The 22,599-nt window shown below is 39.9% G+C and overlaps 1 protein-coding gene across 1 annotated transcript; it reads left to right on the forward strand.

The window, feature by feature from the left end:
- Positions 1-1,865: 1,865 nt before the first annotated feature.
- On the forward strand, positions 1,866-16,281 carry LOC308626275 (eukaryotic translation initiation factor 4 gamma 2; the record flags this gene model as incomplete). The annotated part of the gene is made up of 2 exons (XM_081251130.1): positions 1,866-1,995; positions 12,689-16,281. 2 exons carry the CDS (start codon positions 1,866-1,868, stop codon positions 15,508-15,510), a joined length of 2,952 nt encoding a protein of 983 aa, XP_081107256.1. The 3' UTR covers positions 15,511-16,281.
- Between the last annotated feature and the right edge of the window lie 6,318 nt (positions 16,282-22,599).

The following is a 22,599-nucleotide window of genomic DNA, read 5'->3' on the forward strand; positions in this document are numbered from 1 at the left end:
AATAGTTGTCTTCTTCTTTCCTATTCATCCTGCCAAACCATCTATCCTTCTTTGGACTTTGAAAACCCCAAGTCCATTGAGCTCATGTCTCAGACTTTACCACCTAATATCTCTCCTAAATCATCTTCCAGAATCTCTTTGCCATGTCCCATCATTCTTTGGTGATTTTATCATGTGGTTTACTGTCTTTGTTTATTCCTACAATCAACTTAACTATGTAGATGGTCCACTCAGCACCTTGGTCTCTTAACTTTTTGAACTTCTCAACTCCAGTAATCTCCTCCACCTCACTGCAGCTGGTCATTGCCATTTTCACACCATGGATATTATTGGTAGTCATTACCAATAGCCTCTCCTCCTTCAAAATCTCTGGACAACAAATTTTGTCCCACTGTCTGATCACCACCTTTGGAGCATCAATCTCACTCCTACTAGTTCCCTTGGAACTATTCTTTGACACCATAGGGACATTCAATCCACTGACCCTATGCTTTTTATTTTTAAAATTTTTCTTCTCTTTCATATTATCATTTACCTTCTTGTTCAGCTAGTTTTTGTGATCTGGCATTTTAGTCACAACTTTGCAGAAAAGCTGAACTTCGTTGTCCCTCTCTCTCTCCATAGCATTCATTTCAAAAAACCCAACCTTGTGAAACCCAATTATCCTATGCTGTGACTACATCTGAGCAAGTGATATTTGTAGAGAAAGTTTATACAACCATGCTGACTGGGCTTGTCTAAAGTTAACCACCCTAAATCCCAAATAGTATCCAATGCTGCCAGACAAGCTATTATATTATAGTTTCCTGTAACGTTCACTCTACTACACTCTAGGACAACCTATCTTCTCAAACCTCTATACTTTCATCCCATTTATAATCTTAACCAGTTAAATGCAGTTAACTAAGTACTACCCCATCTTCCTATCACTAAAACTTCCTATCAGTGTTAGGGGAAACACTGACTGAAACCACCCTCCCTGCCCAGGCAACATAGTAACCACTTGCATGAGTTATCTTACACAGGAGGTCCTGGTAAGGAATGTGGAACTAACAAGCTACTACCAACCAGAAGAATTCAGGAAAGGTCAAAAGGAGAGAGGAGACTCCAGTCCATATGTCCTACCAACCTCCCAGAATCCCTCTCACTGGAATCCATCTTGGCTGAGCAATGCATGTGCCACCAGGAAGGGCCCTGAGTAAGAATGATTGGCCAGAGACAACCCAGAAACTAACCCCATTCCCATAACACCCGAGACTGTGAGCCACATGGCAGAGCAGTCCTCTGGGGTTCCCTAACCCTCCTGCTCTCCACTTGGGTGCCCCTTCTCAATAAAGTCTCTTGCTTTGTCAGCACGTGTGTCTCAGACAGTTCATTTCTGAGTGTTAGACAAGAGCCCACTCTCGGTCCCTGGAAGGGGTCCCCTTCCTGCAACAAATGGCTACTCTGGTGAGGCCTCTTCTTTGCTACGACTGACATCCTGACCACTTGGGGTACTCGGAGACCAGGTTGCCCTCCGATGGATCAGACCCAGCGGCTGCAACTGGGACCTTTTTGTCCCTGGTCTCCTCCTGATGTGGACGACTGGCCAGAATGCCCCGACTGGGTAAGGAACAAGAGACTTTATTGACCTCTTTTCCCTTCCCTCTTTTCAATGCCTCCTATCTTACCCTTTTTATTTCTGTCCTGGTCCTGGACACAAGAGTCTGGTTGAAGGGCCTCAGCCTGACCCGAGGGTTGGAGCCTGATCACCTCCAGTAAGCAGAGAACTCGAATTCTGGTTCTGGTCTGGTATCTGGTATCTAGTTTCTGGTAGGGCCGAGTTCCCATCCTCCCTTCCTGGAAGCCCAGGGAAAAGTCCCATGATGCCTGGGCATCTGCAGGTGGCAGGAGATGTCCGCAAGGCCACCCTCTCCTCACCCCCCTTATCTTTCAATCTGGCCTCCTTTCCTCCCTTTGAAATCTTTGAAGACCTGAGATATTTCCGTTTACTCTGTTAGTACTTGGATCTGAAGTTCTGTGTCTCTGTAGGAGGTTTTCTGAGAGACTGCAATCTTGTATTTAAAGGAGTGTCTGATTAGGACAGCCAGACCTGTGTGTGTTTTATACTTTGTATTCTGTGTTGTGATTTGTGATGGCCATTCTGCCTTGTGAAACGGGAAATTCTGGTTCTGTTAAGCTATGAGATCTCTGGTTGTGTTTGTCTCTATGTCTATGTGCATTATATATATTATATGTCTGTCCTTTTGGATGGTATTATCAAAATTTGTCAATGAGCTCTACTTAATTGGCTTAGAGGAAGTTAAGTGCTTATATAAATTCTGGAAAATATAACTGGCCAGAATTAATTTTAGGTTAATGTGAAGTGGGAAATATTCAGTATTAAATTAATGTCTGCTATTAAACTTAGTTTAAGTTTGTTAATCTAATTAATACAGGCATGTCTTTAGAGTCATCAACGTTAAGTATAATACCTTTATTGTACCTAGGTTTAATAGAAATTAAAGACATCAGTTACTAAACAGAGAAACTACAGGTATTTAAGACTATTAGTGAATATGTTTGGTGCCACCCTGAGATGTTCTCTATAAGAAAACAAATGATTTTAGAAATCATCACTGGTATTTATGTTTATCAATCTACAGAGTGCTAATGTAAAAGACAGTTCATAATTGCTTACTTCTTAGTTTTCACTAGAAATTAAGATTTGAGGACTCATTTAAACATGTAATTAGGGCTAATAAAAATAATAAAGGAAGCATTTCAGTATGCAGTAGGAAATGTGTTTTCAGTGAAGAAGGTATGAGGAATGGAATTACATTTTAATAAGGGAAAAGTAAGTGAGTCTGTCATAGAGCTGGTTCTGGATGGAGAAGAAAATGGGGGATAGACTAATAAGGTTAAAGAAAGTGATGGAGGGTTTGTGGATGGCAGGATTGACTAAGTTTAAAATAAATGTAATTGGGTAAGTGAATTTTAAAAGTAAGCTGATATAAAACTTGAATTTGGCTTTTCTCTCTGTTAAGAGACAAGTTTTCTTAAAATGTTGAGCTCCCTTTGATAACCGATTTTAAGTTTCTTTACCTTTTAAGTGATCTGTTCTGTATTTGTCTTTGAAATCTTTTGTCACTTTGGCTAAGTGAATAACTGTTGTTTCACAGTGACTATGATCCTATCTGACTGAGTGTTCTAAACCCTTTTTGATATTTTTTTGATAAAACTTCCCAAATCAAATTGTAATGAAGTTTCATTGACCTCTAGCTAACTTTGCAATGCTTCAAAGGGCTCCTGAAACATCCCAAAGAGAGATATTAAACTAATTAAGTTCATTTTGTATGTTAAATTACATGAGAAGTATTGTCAAATGAATAACAAATATTCTTAGGTTATATTGTATGGTAAATGTTACTAATATAGATATTCTAGGAATTATATGGAGTTCCTAAAATTCTGTCATGTCCTGGTAAAATGTTGTCAGTCATAATTCTAGTTATTATCTGAAAGTGTTGTATGTCACAGCAGTAACCAAGTTACTTTGTCAATTGCATTGTAATCAGATTTTAAATATGCCTTCTTAAGTGTTTTGTCATTATAGACAGTTATGGTTTTATTCTGATGCCTTTGAGAAAGAAAAAAATGATTCCTTTTCAAGAAGATTTATAGAAAATACTTTTGGATAAATACAAGTTTCGAACTTTCAGACCATAATGCTGAACTGGGTAAGAAATTGAAGAATTCTAATGAAAAACCTGATGGCTTCATAAAAACTTAACAAAAGGACTGAGTGAACTGTTGAAAATGGTTATAATTTTTATGGTTTCTATCTGAAAATTTCCTAGTTTGAATCTATGTTTTCCAGGTGTAAGAAAAACCTTCCCCTCAAACTAATTATGACATACAGTAATTTAGTAAATTAAACATTTGTAAGGAGAATTGAAACATTTATCCTTTCTCTCTATCTGCTCCCTCCAGAGGTTGGAAACTCTTAGGTTCTCAACAGCTTTATCAGGTAAATTAGGAAAGCTACCTCACTAACAGGTACAGGAATCTCAAGGTATTTTGGGGACCTTGAAAAGGTAGGAATTCACCTAGATCTATTAGGCAAAATGTGTGATAAGCCCTTGGCATGACTTTCCTAGCCCTGAGAGATTTTTTAAAAGTTCAGTCTGAGACTCCTTATAAAAGTTTCACACACACACACAAAAAGTCTATACCATCAATTATAGTTATATAAATCATCAGGCTAAGTTTATTGAGACCAGACTTATTTTGCAAACAAACTACTCTTAATTTGGTTATATTTGGTAAAATTGAGGGTAATTTTAGAGAGAAAAAGATTATGTTTCAGTGAATATTAAATTCCGGTTTTGTTAATGGGGGGTCTGTATTTATTAAGACTTACCTCCCAGGTAGTTCCTTGCTGTCATGTTATATAATGTAAAGTTTAATTGAAGGACACTCTAAGTTTGTTTCTGAAGTCTACTTCAGTAATCTATCTTTGAATGAAGATCAGATGCCTCAGGACCTGCAACCAGGAGATTATGCATGCTGGAACAGACATAATTTAAAGACTATCTCCAACCTGGACAGAAGGACCCTTATCAGGTACTCTTAACTAGCTCGTGCACAGTGAAACTGAAGGCAATTGACTCCTGGATTAATTTCCACTCACAAAGGGCCCCTGCACTGGACTGGCCTATGGAGAGGGTGGCTGACCTTAAAATCACCTTAAAACAATGCTCAAACAAAAGAGAAACTACACTCATACCGGGATGAGAAGAAGACGACATCAGAAGTAGCTTGCCCAAGATCCTGGACCTGACTCGTATGATCATTTATAATGTTTTCTTGACTTCTTGGACCCTTGCATATGATTCAAATGTTTTCCTATCATGGGCACGATCCTATGCTAGTTTTAAAAATCAATCCAGTTGTTGGGTTTGTGGCCAATTACCTGTGTCTGGTACTTCTGGGTTACCTTGGTGGATTTCTCTACTCCTAATCTCTTATTAGTTGGCTCTTAGGAAATTTATTCTAGAAGAGAGAAATTATAGTCCTATTTAGGCCACTATTAATTTTACTAGGTGGGATCCCCTCACCTAGCCAATTAATGATCCTACTCTGACTCCGGCCATAAATTTTTCTTTATTACTCAGGCTCAATCATAGCAACAAGCAAAATTTCAGCCAAAGAATAAGACCTCCCACAATTATGGGATGGATTTATGTAGTTAACACCAGGCCATGGTAATTTAACTTTAAAGGCTCCTCTATGTTGGGAACAATTAAATCATACTAAGGATAATCAGTCTAGTAACACTAGGAAACTGGGCTGGGTGCCTTATGGACAGTGCCAATATATAATTTACCTTAAAGATAAGGATTGGTACAGAACAGACTAAGTCAGACAACCTGGGATATACTGGGCCACACCTAATGGAAGCTCGCATAATTCTTATTTATGACTTCTCTAATACTGCTAGCTATGTTATTTGTATTTCACCTGTTTTACAAAATTGTTGTTTCTTACTTTACCAAATGTGTGACTGAGCCTCTGATAAAGTGATGATATATGGTTCCATGTAAGATCAATGATGGTAATAGTGTAACTCTAGATATGGGGAGAAGCAACAAGAGGGGATATTTTCCTGGACCATAAGAGACTAGTAAGACAGGTGGTCCAGAGACTTTTTGGCTACTCCTAAGGCCTAGTCCAGTAATAACACATTGAGTAGCCTATCAGAAAACTCTTTTCCAGGCCTGGGAATGAGCATTCCTAGCACCATGGAATGAAATGGTCATGAAATGCCCCCCAAACCATGGTCAAATTTATGGCCATGAAGGGGCCCTGTTGACTGGAAATTGGCACTTGCCATTTGCACTTGCTGTCTGCCTCTACAAAGATTAAATCATGAGCCACTGCAGCTGCTGACCTTCAACACCACCTGAAAGGAGCTCAGAGTGGAAATCAGGAATGAGGCAGTCTGTCCTCTGGGAAAAACTGGCAGAACAGGCCTTCAGATAGTTAGATATTTTCAGGAGAAGATTCTTTGAGCCCAAATTCTTGCATCTTCTAGAGAAACACTAACATCATTAATGGTGATATCTGCTTTGGCTATTAAGGAGAATATTACAATTAAAAGTCAAAATGGGGGCTTCCCTGGTGGCGCAGTGGTTGAGAGTCCGCCTGCCGATGCAGGGGACACAGGTTCGTGCCCTGGTCCGGGAAGATCCCACATGCCGCGGAGCGGCTGGGCCCGTGAGCCACGGCCGCGGAGCCTGTGCTCCACAACAGGAGACACCACAACAGTGAGAGGTCCGCGTACCACAAAAAAACAAAAAAAAACAAAAAAAAACAAAAGTCAAAATGGAGTAGCTATGGTTTAGACATCCAAGGAAATAACTAGATGACACTGTAGATGTGATTTCAGACAAGTCCTTGTATTGCTAAGAACTTGAGTTTTCTGAGCTGTGTCAGACTTGGATGCCACCAGCCATTCTCAAAATAATGTCTGCTGGCAGCTGGTAACTGCAACCTTACTTTTTAAAGGTCTCCTCTTGTAACTATTACATTTTTAGACAACGGAATTCCTTTAGATCATACATTAACAAAAAGAAAGACATGTATGATGACCAATAGCACCTGTTATCTATGGTTAATACCACATTAAAAGTTAAAACCTACCTCAGTAAAACTAGATAACTGGCTGCCTGGCTACAAGTCTCCCCAAAGCACCAGGTCCAGACTGTGTTTCAGGCTTATTCTCCTGAAAAGAAATGAGGTTTATTTTGCCTATTAAAATCCTGTTGTCACTCCTTCAACTACTTCTAATTGGGTCTGTTAAACCAAAATGGCAGACCAAGGGATTGAGATTTTAATCGTGCAAGACTCAGATCCAGGACTTGGAAATCAGAAATATTTCCAATTCAGTGTCTATTCTCCAAATTGAGGCAGGACTATGCCCTATTGTAGCAGGAAGTGGCCAGCACTGTTGTTGCCCAGTTCCCTGAACTGAAACTGAGCAGGACTCTGGGGGGCTCCAGAGTACAGATCCTTTCTGTGTCTCCTGTTTCATGTTTGTAGGATATAGGCTTCACTCAGCCTCCATGACCTTCCCTGAGTTCCAAAGGGCAGATTCAAACAGTTGCTAATCAGGGAAGGGAGGGGATGCAAAAACAGGGACGGAGCCATCAAGTGGTGGTACAGCCTTGGGGCAGGGTTCTGGTTCCACCTCAAGGAGTATGCATAACAATATCTTTGAGTTCTTCTGCAGGAACTAAGGCCTCCACCCAGGTGGAGGATGTTAACTTCAGGCTGAGCACAAGATTCTTGGAGCACTGCCCTGTTACCTCGCTACCAATCGATCCGAAGAAAGTCACACACCCTGCAGCCCTCACCCCAAATTTTGCCTTCCTTTTCTGGGCCCAGTGATGACCATCCTGTTAGGCCTCCTGTTTGGCCCTTGTCTGTTTCAGCTGCTTACAAGGTTCATCCCCGACAGGGTCCAACGGTTTCAGCTAAATTGTTGTTACTACAGGGGTGAATGCCAGTTTCGGGCACAGAATACCTCGATTTAGATCAGGTAGGGAGAGACTTCTACTGTACTAGGCAGGACTACGCCCACTCTCAGCAGGAAGTAGTTACAGAAGAAAGAGACCTCTGCCCCAATTCCCAAGAAGTATCTTGAGTATGAAATCTCTCAGGGGGGATTTGTTAGGGGAAACACTGACTGAAACTGCCTGCCCTGGCCAGGCAACATTGTAACCACTTGCATGAGTTATCTTAAACAGGAGGTCCTGGTAAGGAATGTGGAACTAACAAGCTACTAACAACTGGAAGAATTCAGGGAAGGTCAAAAAGAGAGAGGAGACTCCAGTCCATATGTCCTACCAACCTCCCAGAATCCCTCTCACTGGAATCCATCTTGGCTGAGCAATGCATGTGCCACCAGGAAGGACCCTGAGTCAGAATGGTTGGCCAGAGACAACCCAGAAACTAACCCCATTCCCATAACACCCGAGACTGTGAGCCACATGGCAGAGCAGTCCTCCTGGGTTCCCTTACCTTCCTGCTCTTCACCCGGGTGCCCCTTCCCTTTCATCATTTAATTATTCCTAACACAATACAAAGATGTATTATTATGGATCACCTTTAAAAATAAACCTCCCTTGGCCCTGTATACCCCTCCTATTTTCCATTTCTCTCCCTTTCTTTACACAATCCTCAAACTACTTGTTTATACTGTCTCTACTTTCTCACTTCCCATTTTTCTTTTCATAAGCCCATGGCATGGGCACTTTTTTTACCCACCACTCTTCTGAAATTGGTCCTTTTAGTACCATCTAATCTACCAGCTATCAATCTAATCATCAGTTTTCTATCATAATTTCATTCAACCTCTCACTAACATCTAACATAGTTGACCTCTCTTTCTTCCTCCTCCTCCTTCATCTTCTTTTCACATTTAATAATGTTTATTGTTTGCTTCACAAATGAAACATGGTAGTGAATAATTCTGAAGTGATGACTGTAAATAGGTAATGAAATCCTATTGACAACTCATTTTGACTCCTTCATAGATGCAGCTTTACCATTTTGAAATTTCTCAGAGACCTCTTGATAATTGAATATATGACATATTTTGAAGACTAACTGCTGATTCTTGCTTGAGTAGATAAATATCTCCTTCCTTCTTGAAACTCTTTCTTCTCTAAGCTATGACATTTTTCTATTTCTTCCTACCCCAGGGGTTGACCTTTTTGGACTTTTGATGGTACTTGTTCTTTACTCAACCTCTATGTTGGAATACCCCAGAATTGGGAGCAGAGACTCTGGAATCAAATTGCTTGGGTTTAAATTCTGACTCTGTCACTTCCTATCTGTATGCAGGAATTTACTGCATCACTTCCCTCTTTGAAAAATGAGGGAAAATCATAGCACCTACTATTGTAAAGATTGAATGAGTTAATATATGTAGAATATCTTGAAAGGTGTCTGTTATATTACTGCTATATATTACTGTACTGTATTAATGGCAGCTGTTATTATTCCCCTCACTCTTTTATTTGGTGCTGAGGTGACAGGGGACTTGCCTTTTGGGTCATGGAGCTGGAAATTGCCAATTAATAGCTGTTGGTGGCTCTTTTCTCTGCCATGTGGAGAAAGTCAACATGAGAAGAATGAGGCCAACACATAAAAGTAGCCAAGAAGAAGTGAGTGGTATAATAGTCAGCATTCTTGGTTGTGAACATTAGAATCAATTCCAGATAGTCCAGCTAAATTAAACAAAAATGAATTTATTAAAAAATATTAGGTAGCTTGAGGAATTTCCAGGATTACTGGAAAACAGGCTTGATATTTCATTGCCATGTTCTTTGCAACCCGGAACAGTATAGCTGAGAACAATGCCTAACTTCATTGAAAAATTATTCTAGCAGAAGCAACATTCCTACTACCTACTGCTACTTAACATGCCCCCAACCCTGAAACTGATGCCAAAATCTGTGCCATTGATGCCCCAGGAGAATAAGACAACTTGACCACTGATATTGTCAGAAAATCAATCATTTTCCCAGTGCAAGGCCAGCACTGCAAGTCTTGTATGGTTGTATCTGGCAAAGCCTAGATCATATGATTTTGCTCTAGCTGCGAAGGAGTCTGGTAAATGTAATTTTTTATATTCTACTTTTGGAAGGCAGGATTCACAATGTGGAAAACTATAAAAATATAAGAATGGTTTTGGCAGCAAGAAGTGATATATTTCCAACATAGGTTTGTGTCATGAGAGGGGGACCTGTTGACTTCATGTGAATCCCTGGATCCAGCTGCACCTAAGCCTACTCCTTGGACCTTCCTGTTTTATGAGATGAGTTTTCTTCCTTTAGTTAAGATAGTTAGAGCTTTTTGGTCAATTCTATTTAGTATTCTTATAAGTATGACTTCTTCTTCCTCTGATTCAAGCTCCATTATTACAGTATCTTCTCAGTTGGTGTTTTACTCTAGCCCTGCCCTCTGTCCCTTCTGTTCATTTTCTTCTCTGGAGTTGGATAATCTTTTATCAATGTAAGTCTGTTTGTATCACTCTTCTGGTTAGAACTCTTACTGGCTTTCCATCACTTTAGGATAACAACCATAGTCCTAGCACAGTGTACAGCTCTCTATAATCTGAGCCCTGCCTACTTTAGTTTACCTTTTTGCTGCTTTCTCTGGTCAAGTCTTGGTAGACTTCATTTCACTCTCTAAACATATCACCTTTCCTTTTCACTTTTATCTGTGCCTTCAGACAGACTGTTTCTTGTCCTGCTTACTGAGGACTTAGGCCCGGGATACAGCCTCTCAGATAGCCCTGAGGGACTGTTCCAAAGAGGTAAGAAAGGAACCAGGATATATAGGAGTTTTTGCAGAACAAACAAAAAAACAGGCAGTTGAACATCAAAAGATTACTGCTAATTAAAGAAAAACCAGATCTCTCTAGTTAATTAATTTAGTACTTTCCTATGTATGGGAAGATGCAAGAGTCTGGGCTTATTGAAACTATTCCTTTGATATGCACCTTAACTATCTCAGGCCAGTATCCTGTTTATCTCAGTCCTGAGTTCCCCTCAGGATGCACCCTTGGGGCTGGCTGCAGTGGCTGAAGCCTTGATGGCTGCAACATCCTTTGTTTACTGCAATGGCTGGCAACATTCTTTGTCCACAAGTCCTTGACCTGCTTCTCACTAGGGTTCTTGAGAGGATCAAATGATATGTTCTGTAGGGGGTCTTCTAGTGCAAAGGATCATTCAGCTACCTTTTGCATGTGTCACAGTGCTGGGCTCTTCCCTGAGGTGATGTCTTTGCTGCCCAAGGTAGGAGTGACTTAAACTTACCTCCTTCATCATGCCTCTCCTCCATTGTCAGATCTATCCCACCTGATGTATCTCAGCTGCTGCCATTCTTTCTCCTTCCCTGGAGGCACTGGAGCTACATTGTGCTTTAAAAGGATGGACCATAAAGCCTTTGTTAAGTTGCCCATGTATCCTTTATGTCTGTACTTATATCAGACTGTAAGCCCCTAGAGGAGCAGAGCCAAGTTGTTAACTCACATTCACAGTTCTAAATTCAGTGCAGTGAGTAGATCGGGTTTATCCTCATGATGATGATGAAGAGAAGCTGGAAGATTTTTCTTCCATTATATCAAATGCAATACTGAATTTTATAGGCTCCCTCTTAGAATTTTCTGGATAGTCTCCTTTTTTTTTTCACTTGAATACCTTATTCCCCTGAAGTGAAATGCAGGATAAAGAGGTAAATGATCTGAAAACAAATGTACTGTAATACATTCACTTTGGCTACAAAAATAAAGCAACCCAAACCTAGTTTTTCTTGCAGTCTTTAAATCCAGATGGTAGTAAAATTTGACATTTCAATTCTGTTTGTGAAATTCATTTTGTTTTTAAATTGGGAAGAACCATAGAGCTAAAAATTGTCTGAAGTACTAGGAAGGCCTGGTAAGACCTCTTTAAGAGTGTTATTAATAAGGACTTGGTATTTTAAAGTGAATTTAGAGGCACTGTAGATAGAGACTGCAAATAACCGTAATGGATATGAATAAGGACCCTGATATTGAGAAGTAATGTGCTACCCCATACCTAATATGAAAAAAAGTAGAGGACTGGCTTGGACAATGAAAGGAAAAGAGAAATCTGGACAAAAATAGAGACTGTTTTGGTAGCCAAATGTAGTTAATATTTTTAGAGTTATAATGGTCTCATTCCAAAAGGTAAGTTATCATTCTCAACAAGTCCTTATAAAGTTCTGAAATTTAGATCATGTAAGGTCTTTTTATAAATAAATATCTATACTATAAGAATACAGTTTAATCAATTAAACTCAAGACTTAGGGACCCAGAGTTCAGAGCATTCAAAACCAGGTGGAAAAAAAGGCTCCTTTACAGAATACTCTATTGGCAAGGCTTATTTCTGACTGGGTCTGATCTAAATGTATTCCTGGAATAAATCATAGAAACCAATTAGCATCTGTATGTAATAAGCAGTGTATCAGTTAACTTTCTTTTGGTTGAAAGTAAAGAAAGCTTAACCTAAAAGATTTTAATCAAAAAGGGAATTTATTGGTTTTTATAATTGGCAAGTAAAGTGGGGTGACTGGATTAACTGTTGCTTGACACAGATGCTCCAGAAATTTCTCCAGGGCTGCGTCTTACCTCAACTTCTCTCTCTTCCACATATAGGCCTCATTCTTAGACAGAATCATCTACTGGAGAGGAGAAGACCTATCATTCTCAACAGATGATCAAAGGCCCTGCGTCTGGTTCTCAATGCCTGAAGTAGGTCATGTGCTCACCCTTGAATCACTCACTTTGCGTGAGAGAATTAAATCTGCTGATTAACTTAGTTCAGTCATGCCTTAGATTTAAGAGTGGGGACAAGTCATTCAAACTACATGGCCTGAAATTGGTGGGAAGCAGACACGCCTCAGCGCCAGCAGCGAGTCGGAGCTCTATGGAGGTGGCGGCGAGAACTGGGTGGTGGCTGCAGCAGCGACTCTTTTGAACTGAGAGTTTCAAGCCAGTCCCGACTCCTTCCTCCCCCTTCCCTCCCACTTTTTTGTTTTCCGTTCCCCTCCCCCTCCCTTCCCCGTCCCCGACGACCGGATCCTGAGGAGGCAGCTGCAGGGGCAGCTGCTGAGTTCTCGGTGAAGGTTTTTCATTTCTCCCATCCCCTTCCCTCCCCACCCTATCCATTAATATTATTCTTTTGAAGATTCTTCGTTGTCAAGCCGCCAAAGTGGAGAGTGCGATTGCAGAAGGGGATGCTTCTCGTTGCAGTGCTTCTTCGGGCGGAGGAGGAAGTAGGGGTGCACCTCAGCACTATCCCAAGACTGCTGGCAACAGCGAGTTCCTGGGGAAAACCCCAGGGCAAAACGCTCAGAAATGGATTCCTGCACGAAGCACTAGACGAGATGACAACTCCGCAGCAAACAACTCCGCAAATGAAAAAGAACGACATGATGCGATCTTCAGGAAAGTAAGAGGCATACTAAATAAGCTTACTCCTGAGAAGTTTGACAAGCTATGCCTTGAGCTCCTCAATGTGGGTGTAGAGTCTAAACTCATCCTTAAAGGGGTCATACTGCTGATTGTGGACAAAGCCCTAGAAGAGCCAAAGTATAGCTCACTGTATGCTCAGCTATGTCTGCGATTGGCAGAAGATGCACCAAACTTTGATGGCCCAGCAGCAGAGGGTCAGCCAGGACAGAAGCAAAGCACAACATTCAGACGCCTCCTAATTTCCAAATTACAAGATGAATTTGAAAACCGAACCAGAAATGTTGATGTCTATGATAAGCATGAAAATCCCCTCCTCCCCGAGGAGGAGGAACAGAGAGCCATTGCTAAGATCAAGATGTTGGGGAACATCAAATTCATTGGAGAACTTGGAAAGCTTGATCTTACTCATGAATCTATCCTTCATAAGTGCATCAAAACACTTTTGGAAAAAAAGAAGAGAGTCCAACTCAAAGATATGGGAGAGGATTTGGAGTGCCTCTGTCAGATAATGAGGACAGTGGGACCTAGGTTAGACCATGAACGAGCCAAGTCCTTAATGGATCAGTACTTTGCCCGAATGTGCTCCTTGATGTTACGTAAGGAATTGCCGGTGAGGATTCGTTTCCTGCTGCAGGATACCGTAGAGTTGAGAGAACACCATTGGGTTCCTCGCAAGGCTTTTCTTGACAATGGACCAAAGACGATCAACCAAATCCGTCAAGATGCAGTAAAAGATCTAGGAGGGTTTATTCCTGCTCCTATGGCTCAAGGGATGAGAAGTGACTTCTTTCTGGAGGGACTGTTCATGCCACCCAGGATGAAAATGGATAGGGACCCACTTGGAGGACTTGCTGATATGTTTGGACAAATGCCAGGTAGCGGAATTGGTACTGGTCCAGGAGTTATCCAGGATAGATTTTCACCCACCATGGGGCGTCATCGTTCAAATCAACTCTTCAATGGCCATGGGGGACACATCCTGCCTCCCACACAATCGCAGTTTGGGGAGATGGGAGGCAAGTTTATGAAAAGCCAGGGGCTAAGCCAGCTCTACCATAACCAGAGTCAGGGACTCTTATCCCAGCTGCAAGGACAGTCGAAGGATATGCCACCTCGGTTTTCTAAGAAAGGACAGCTTAATGCAGATGAGATTAGCCTGAGGCCTGCTCAGTCTTTCCTAATGAATAAAAATCAAGTGCCAAAGCTTCAGCCCCAGATAACTATGATTCCTCCTAGTGCACAGCCACCGCGCACTCAGACACCACCTCTGGGACAGACACCTCAGCTTGGTCTCAAAACTAATCCACCACTTATTCAGGAAAAGCCTGCGAAGACCAGTAAAAAGCCACCACCATCAAAGGAAGAACTGCTTAAATTAACCGAAACTGTTGTAACCGAATATCTGAATAGTGGAAATGCAAACGAAGCTGTCAATGGTGTAAGAGAGATGAGGGCTCCTAAACACTTTCTCCCCGAGATGTTAAGCAAAGTAATCATCCTGTCACTAGACAGAAGTGATGAAGATAAAGAAAAAGCAAGTTCTTTGATCAGTTTACTCAAACAGGAAGGGATAGCCACAAGTGACAACTTCATGCAGGCTTTCCTGAATGTATTGGACCAGTGCCCCAAACTGGAGGTTGACATCCCCTTGGTGAAATCATATTTAGCACAGTTTGCAGCTCGTGCTATCATTTCGGAGCTGGTGAGCATTTCAGAACTAGCTCAACCACTGGAAAGTGGCACCCATTTTCCTCTCTTCTTACTTTGTCTTCAGCAGTTAGCTAAATTACAAGATCGAGAATGGTTAACAGAGCTTTTCCAACAAAGCAAGGTCAATATGCAGAAAATGCTCCCAGAAATTGATCAGAATAAGGACCACATGTTGGAGATCTTGGAAGGAAAGGGACTGAGTTTCTTATTCCCACTCCTCAAATTGGAGAAGGAACTGTTAAAGCAAATAAAGTTGGATCCATCTCCTCAAACCATATATAAGTGGATTAAAGATAACATCTCTCCCAAACTTCATGTAGATAAAGGATTTGTGAACATCTTAATGACTAGCTTCTTACAGTACATTTCTAGTGAAGTAAACCCGCCCAGTGATGAAACAGATTCTTCCTCTGCTCCTTCCAAAGAACAGTTAGAGCAGGAAAAACAACTGCTTCTTTCCTTCAAGCCAGTAATGCAGAAGTTCCTTCATGATCACGTTGATCTACAAGTCAGTGCCCTCTATGCTCTTCAGGTGCACTGCTACAATAGCAACTTCCCGAAAGGCATGTTACTCCGTTTTTTTGTTCACTTCTATGACATGGAGATTATTGAAGAAGAAGCTTTCTTGGCTTGGAAAGAAGATATAACCCAAGAGTTTCCAGGGAAAGGCAAGGCTTTGTTCCAGGTGAATCAGTGGCTAACCTGGCTAGAAACTGCTGAAGAAGAAGAATCAGAGGAAGAAGCTGACTAAAAGAACCAGCCAAAGCCTTAAATTGTGCAAAACATACTGTTGCTATGATGTAACTGCATTTGACCTAACCACTGCGAAAATTCATTCCGCTGTAATGTTTTCACAATATTTAAAGCAGAAGCACGTCAGTTAGGATTTCCTTCTGCATAAGGTTTTTTTGTAGTGTAATGTCTTAATCATAGTCTACCATCAAATATTTTAGGAGTATCTTTAATGTTTAGATAGTATATTAGCAGCATGCAATAATTACATCATAAGTTCTCAAGCAGAGGCAGTCTATTGCAAGGACCTTCTTTGCTGCCAGTTATCATAGGCTGTTTTAAGTTAGAAAACTGAATAGCAACACTGAATACTGTAGAAATGCACTTTGCTCAGTAATACTTGAGTTGTTGCAATATTTGATTATCCATTTGGTTGTTACAGAAAAATTCTTAACTGTAATTGATGGTTGTTGCCGTAATAGTATATTGCCTGTATTTCTACCTCTAGTAATGGGCTTTATGTGCTAGATTTTAATATCCTTGAGCCTGGGCAAGTGCACAAGTCTTTTTAAAAGAAACATGGTTTACTTGCACAAAACTGATCAGTTTTGAGAGATCGTAAATGCCCTTGAAGTGGTCTTTGTGGGTGTGAAACAAATGGTGAGAATTTGAATTGGTCCCTCTTATTATAGTATTGAAATTAAGTCTACTTAATTTATCAAGTCATGTTCATGCCCTGATTTTATATACTTGTATCTATCAGTAAACATTGTGATACTTGAAAAAAAAATTGGTGGGAAGGCAGTTCTTTTAAGGAGATTCATGATGAATATAGGGGCCAACACAACAGATATCAGCTATAAGTAATATTTAATTAAAGTACTTGAGGTTTTGATGGAATATTTCCCAATATTGACTGTTTACTGTGTGCTGGGACATGCAAAGATAAATAAGAAAGGTCTTCTGCTTCAGATTTCTTATGGGGAAACCTGGTAAAGCATCTAATTCTTAAAGCTGAGGCTGCTATGAGAACTTTATGTTTCCTGGATCTCATATATTTAGTTACAAGAGTCTGGGTACCTAGCTGCTTTTATTATTGTAGAAAGATATATTAATGAGCTACTTTCTCCTCACTTTTCTCCAGGGAAACACACATTCTCTGGAGATAGAGAGAACAAATTTTTTCATATTCTCTCTTCTCCCTTTTACTAACCACATTCTATGTATAGACTAAACGGAGAAAGAGTTATTTCCGGCATTGGGCTGAAGGAAATTCCTCTGTGTGTGTGTTGCTGCTGTATACATAAACTGTATATTTTTGTGTGCAATGACAGTTATAGTTTCCTCCACTGGCTCTGGTTCAAGTTCTTTTCTCTCTGATGATTTCTTCTCTGTTTTCTTCCATGTCTCTTCTCCTCCTCCATAAATGCATAATGCATATGCGTGTGTGTTCTTGTGTGTATACACAGTAGATATTGAAAATATTTTAAAATGATATGGCATATTCATCTACTAGTTAGAGTGGATGCCACCTATAAACAACCAGTACAATTGTAGTGGGACATAAAGGCTGTAAGGAGGCAGAAACCATGTCTTAGATGAGGAAGCAGAGATTCAGAGGTACAAAGAATAGGGTGAGGGAGCCAATCAAGATTGAGAGAAGAGCAGAACTAGGTTGTTAGTGAGACTGAGAGGGAAGTGAAGAGAGTACTCAGTATCAGAGCTATCTCTAAGTTGGGGGGCTTTCCTTCCCCTTGAGGGCTGTCTATACCATGGTTTCTCTGATATTCCTGTTTCCCTTATTGCTCCATTGATTCTTCCACTAAACCACCCTCCTCCCTTTAAAATCTAACTTGAGGGACTCTGTTAGTATTATAGAAACTAAGGATAGCTAACTAAAATGAATGGGATCATACTATATATAGTATTTCGTAAGTTGCTATAACAACTTTGTTTTTCTCTTATCAATAACAGACATCTTTCATGTCAATAGATAATAGAACAATGCCATTGCTTTTGTGGCATGTGGTATTTGTGTTAGACACCTCCAGCTCTCATATCTCACATCCTCTCAGCCCCAGTTTTACTTCAGCCATTGCACAGGTGTTACCTTACACATACCTCCTTTACCTGCACCATGTGTTTCTGTTTCTGCCCTGAGCTTCTCATACCCCATGTGGGAAATCTGCAGGGACCTATTTAGCACTTGAGCATGGGCAGACTTGAAGTGTGAGGATGTTAATCCTCATGGGAAAAGCTTCACCAATGGGGGATGAGAGCTGGTGGATAAATGTTCCCTGAGAATCAGGGAACTGATCTCGTAGAAAGGCACAATCTATGTGATACCTTAGAGGCCTCCAGTCAGATCAAGCTCCAGTTTCCTATATTTTCTGGTTTGATAATACACCTTTATTGGGTTTTCCTTCTTCCTTGTTCAGTTACTCCTGGTCCCTCACAACCTTTCTTTGGGTTCACTTCTCAAAATAAACTACCTGAATGCAAATCCTTTTGGCCTCTGCTTCTGGCCAGAATCCAGTCTGAGACAGTTTTGCTTTGCCTAGATTCATCCTTATTTATTAATTATTTCCTTAATAATGGACACTTAGATTATTTCCTTTTCTTCATTGTTATAAACAATGTTGTGAGGAACATTCTTATCAATACATCTTTGCATACTTGATGCTTATTTTCTTAGGAAAAAATACTATAAGTGAAATTGTTGAGTCTATTACTGATCAACAGGCACATATATTTTAAAGGCTTTTGATACACACTGGAGCAAAAACATTTGTATTTAACAGTTTCATATATTTGTCAAAAAAAATTAGCCACTAACCTGAGGATATAATCTATCTACAAAAATTCACCTAAATGACTGATTAGATGTCGAAGGCTGGCTGCCTTCCATAACTATAAGCTAGCAGCTCAATTGTGACTAAGGTGGAGAGCCTTGCTTCACTTGGTCCAAATAAAATTTACTGCCAAGTTCTCTGGGCTTAGCTTTGCCCATCACATTTTGGGTCTTTTTAACACTCTGAAGTAAGAAGTGACAAGAGATTAAAAAGATTAAAATTTAATCAAGAGGCTCACTTTTAGTTATCATAAGATGATTATGCTAGTGATATTGCCGCTCAAGAAAGTTTTCAAAGACACAAAGACCTTTAATCTCTAATGCTTAAGCTTTTAAGTTTACTACAGGAAAATTTTCCTTGAGAGAAAAATAGGGACACCAACAATTTAGATATCTCTGTGTCAGTATCACTGAAAAAAGTCACAAGTAGCCCTAGGTCTCTCTTTCTTGAAGATGCTCTCAGAGTTGACCCAAGGTAAACCTCCTAAATTCTATGTCCTTGGTGAAGGTGTCTCTCACCTTCTGCTTTACAGCAGTGAAAATAAAGTAGAAGTTATCAAGTAAGCAAAGAAAATTGTGTAAGTTTTGATAGCATATCATATTAAATGCATTCTTATGATTGTATTACTTGATTGCTTATATATACTTTAGAAATCTTTATATTTTACAGTGCACATGAAGGTGACTTATAGTTGACAATAGACAGTGATTGTGGGTTCCATGAAGGGGTGCTCAGTAGGTTCTTGGTTAGAAGTATAGCTATTTCCATAGAAAAGAAAATCCTACTGATATTGTTTGATTTATAGCACTTCTTCCACTATCTTGACCTGAAATAAAAATTTGGGGTATTAACTTCTTAGTCAAGAGTGAAAATATTTGTAATGACATTTTTCTATGGGAACATTAGAATCTATTTACTTTATGTTGATTTAAAATAACTTTTCCATTAACTTAACCCACATAAATGAAAGAATTGCTTGTCTCACAAATCTCTTCCCTCTTTGTATAAATTTATAGGACATGTGGTAAAATATATTAGTACAGTTTAAAATTGCTTCTGAAAAGTACTCCTGTTGATTAAATTTGGACAGAAGAGGTGGAGCCAGAACTTAGAGGCTGACAGTTGGGAGTTTGAGGTAGGTTGTGTGGAGCCATTTGAAGCTTTTGAGAATTGAACTAATCAGAATAAATAAGGGTTTTCAAAACTATAATCTAGTCAGGATGTACATTTTAGATTGAAAGAAAATTGGGAGATCAGTTCAAAAACTGGTTTAGATGATGAAAACCTGGGCTCAATGTGCTGGCTCTAGAAACAAACATAAAGGGGATAAAGGAATAAAAGAGACATCTGAAAGGATGCAGCATACTGAATAACAGAGGGGCTGGGAAAAAAATGGTCAGAAGGACCATGACTTTGTGTTTGAGTGACTAAGGGCAAGGACTTTGGCTTTTCCACCACTATATACTCAGTGTCTAAATCAGTGCTTGGCAAAGAGTAGATAAATATTTGCTAAGAGAGTGAAGTGCATTTATATCATCAAAAATGAGATGAAATTACCCATATGACCTTCTCAAATTAATTTCTCACTTGATATTTGTGAATCACCCACGTGGGACTCAGGGCAAATATTTACCAACCATATATTGTGGGCTTTTTCTCCCACCAGCAGACCTGATTTGTCAGATTTGTTTTGTAGCATGTACATCATGTTAGCTTTCCATCTTCCTCTAGGAGTGAATTTTAGTCTCTCCAAGGGATGATGCTTGTATGGCTCTTCCTTCATCTTTGGAGCAACAGAATGATTTGCTGGTAGACCTGGCTGCTTATTTACTTCCTCTATAAAGTCATGAAGAGAAACATGTTGCATTAGTGTTTGCTTGCTTTGCATGGTGTATGGGAACTGGAAGGAAAGGATTGACTTGCATGGAGAAGCCTAAGAGGCCAGAGTTTATGATCACAAAATCCCTCATTAAACAAGGATTATGGAATGGAAGGATGGTCTAGAAAGGTAAAGTCCCTGTCCTCAAGAAACTCAGGTAGAGGAGACCAAAATAGTATGGAGGAAAGAATCTAAACTGTAGATAAAGAAGTCACAAGTGACAAGGGTCTCAAAGACCCTTTCTTGGGTCTTATTTTCTTCATATGTTAAAAAAGAGAGTCTTGGGTTAGGTACTGTAAGATTTTTTCCTGCCCTAAAGTCTACTATTCTTTTTCCGACCTTTGGTGCATTGATGAAAATATCATTTATTTTTCATCAAGGCTTCTGTTCAGCTTCCTTCTGAATACTTACCTGGTGTTCCATGTTCGTTTTAGCACTTGCTTTAAGCCCTTACCAACATTCTGACTGTGTCTCTCAGCTTTTTATCATGGCAGCAACTCCTCCTCATTTTGTTAAGACTTAATTACTTAGCCTATTTAATTCAGACAACACAGCTGTTGTGTTTGGAACAGCTAGTTTGATAAAGTTGTAAAAGGTACCCAGAAATTTATTAGGAGCTGCCTCAGACACAAACCAGCTTGTCTGCCCTTAGCTAGTGTTTATAACCCACATATTTACATTCCCACTGCATTTTGCCCTGAGCTACAATATTGCACTTAGGACTTGGTGGCTGTGATTGGCCCTTTCAACTCTAGTCCATCTCTGGGAAGCAACTTTTTTACCTAATGCCACACGGACCCTGTCCTATCATACGCATTAAAGAGTAAGCAGGTATCTTGTTAGGCGGCATCTCCTACTTGCTGTAAGAGAAGGTCTGAGCTCTTTCTCATACTCTTGATTAAACAGATTTATTACCAGATCATTGTCTATTCTGCTTTTAAAAGGCTACTACATAATTTTTCCTCTCTGAGAAAACTCCTAACTAATTATGCACAGTACTGTTGACCTCAGATTTCTACGTATTTATTAAATTTGCAAGGTAGAGCTTAACAAGGATGGCAAAGATTTACAGTGACAGTTTCGTACAGTCTTCCCTCAGTGTCTGTGGGGAATTGATTCCAGGACACCCACAGATACCAAAATCTGTGGATATTCAAGTCACTTATGTAAAATGGTGTAGTATTTGCATATAACTTAAACATATCCTCCTGTATATTTTAAATAATCTCTGGATTACTTATAACACGTAATACAATGTAAATGCTGTGTAAATAGTTGCTGGTACATGGAAACTCAAGTGTTGCTTTTTAGAACATTCTGGAATTTGGGGGGACTATTTTTGATATGCAGTTGGTTGAGTCCACAGATGCTGAACCAGTGGATATGGAGGGCCAACTGTAGTGGTTATATATTATAGGTGAAGATTGAACAGAGATGCAGGGTTTAAGTAGAACTTTCAACATTTGCCTATAAATGCAATGGTGTTGACTCTCTTAAAACAGGCATTTTTTAAAGAAATGAGAATAGCATATAAATGCTTAAAGGTACCAAGTACCCAAAGGGATGTATTACTCCTTTTTCTTTGGTTGTTGTTTTGGATCCTTGGGTCACTGTCTGGAATTAGCAGCTATCTCATCTGAGCATTTATAGAGTTCCAGTGGGGACTCTTGCTAATGAACCCTTCATTCACATAAGAGACTAACTAAGACTTTCAATTTCAGAGCTTGTTTCTTAGGGGAACTCATTTACCCCTTGATAAATTTCACATAGGGAAGTGGAAACTTGGACAGTACTTATATTCCCACACATGGCATGAGCTTTTAAAATATCTAGACAAAAATAAGTCTTATTAAGACTGAATTAATTAAAGAGTGCCTGCTTGGGTAACTCAATAGTCTAATAGAGCCCACACAGTCCAGTTGTCTGTGATTGGGGTAGATTTCATTACTATCTAGTCTCATTCAAGTTCACAAGCTGCTGAGGGCCCCCCTTTCATAAACCACTGCTCCTCTGGGTGTCATGCACTTACGAGTTTCCTAGGATGCCCCTTAAGAGGCAGTTCATATGGAATTCAGCATGGGCATGAATGGGTGTCCACCTGTTAGATGCTTCAAGGATGATGTGTAGGCCTTTTTCAATAATGTACTTTCACTCTAAAGCTCCTCAGTGTGGCTGATATACGGTTTTCATTAGAATGATATTGGTTAATTGATGAGTATTAGCTCAACTTCCATGTGGTTCCCTGGTATTAGTTACCATGTGGTTCTTCCAGGTCCATTCCAGTTGTTTACAAAAAATGTCACCCCCACCACTATTTTCCTCTGAATCCCAGCCCAAGGGATCCTGGAAGAGACAGAGATTAACTTGGGAGAGGCCA

The sequence above is a fragment of the Mesoplodon bidens genome (assembly GCF_964165515.1).
Source record: "Mesoplodon bidens genome assembly, chromosome: 1".
NCBI lineage: Eukaryota > Metazoa > Chordata > Mammalia > Artiodactyla > Ziphiidae > Mesoplodon > Mesoplodon bidens.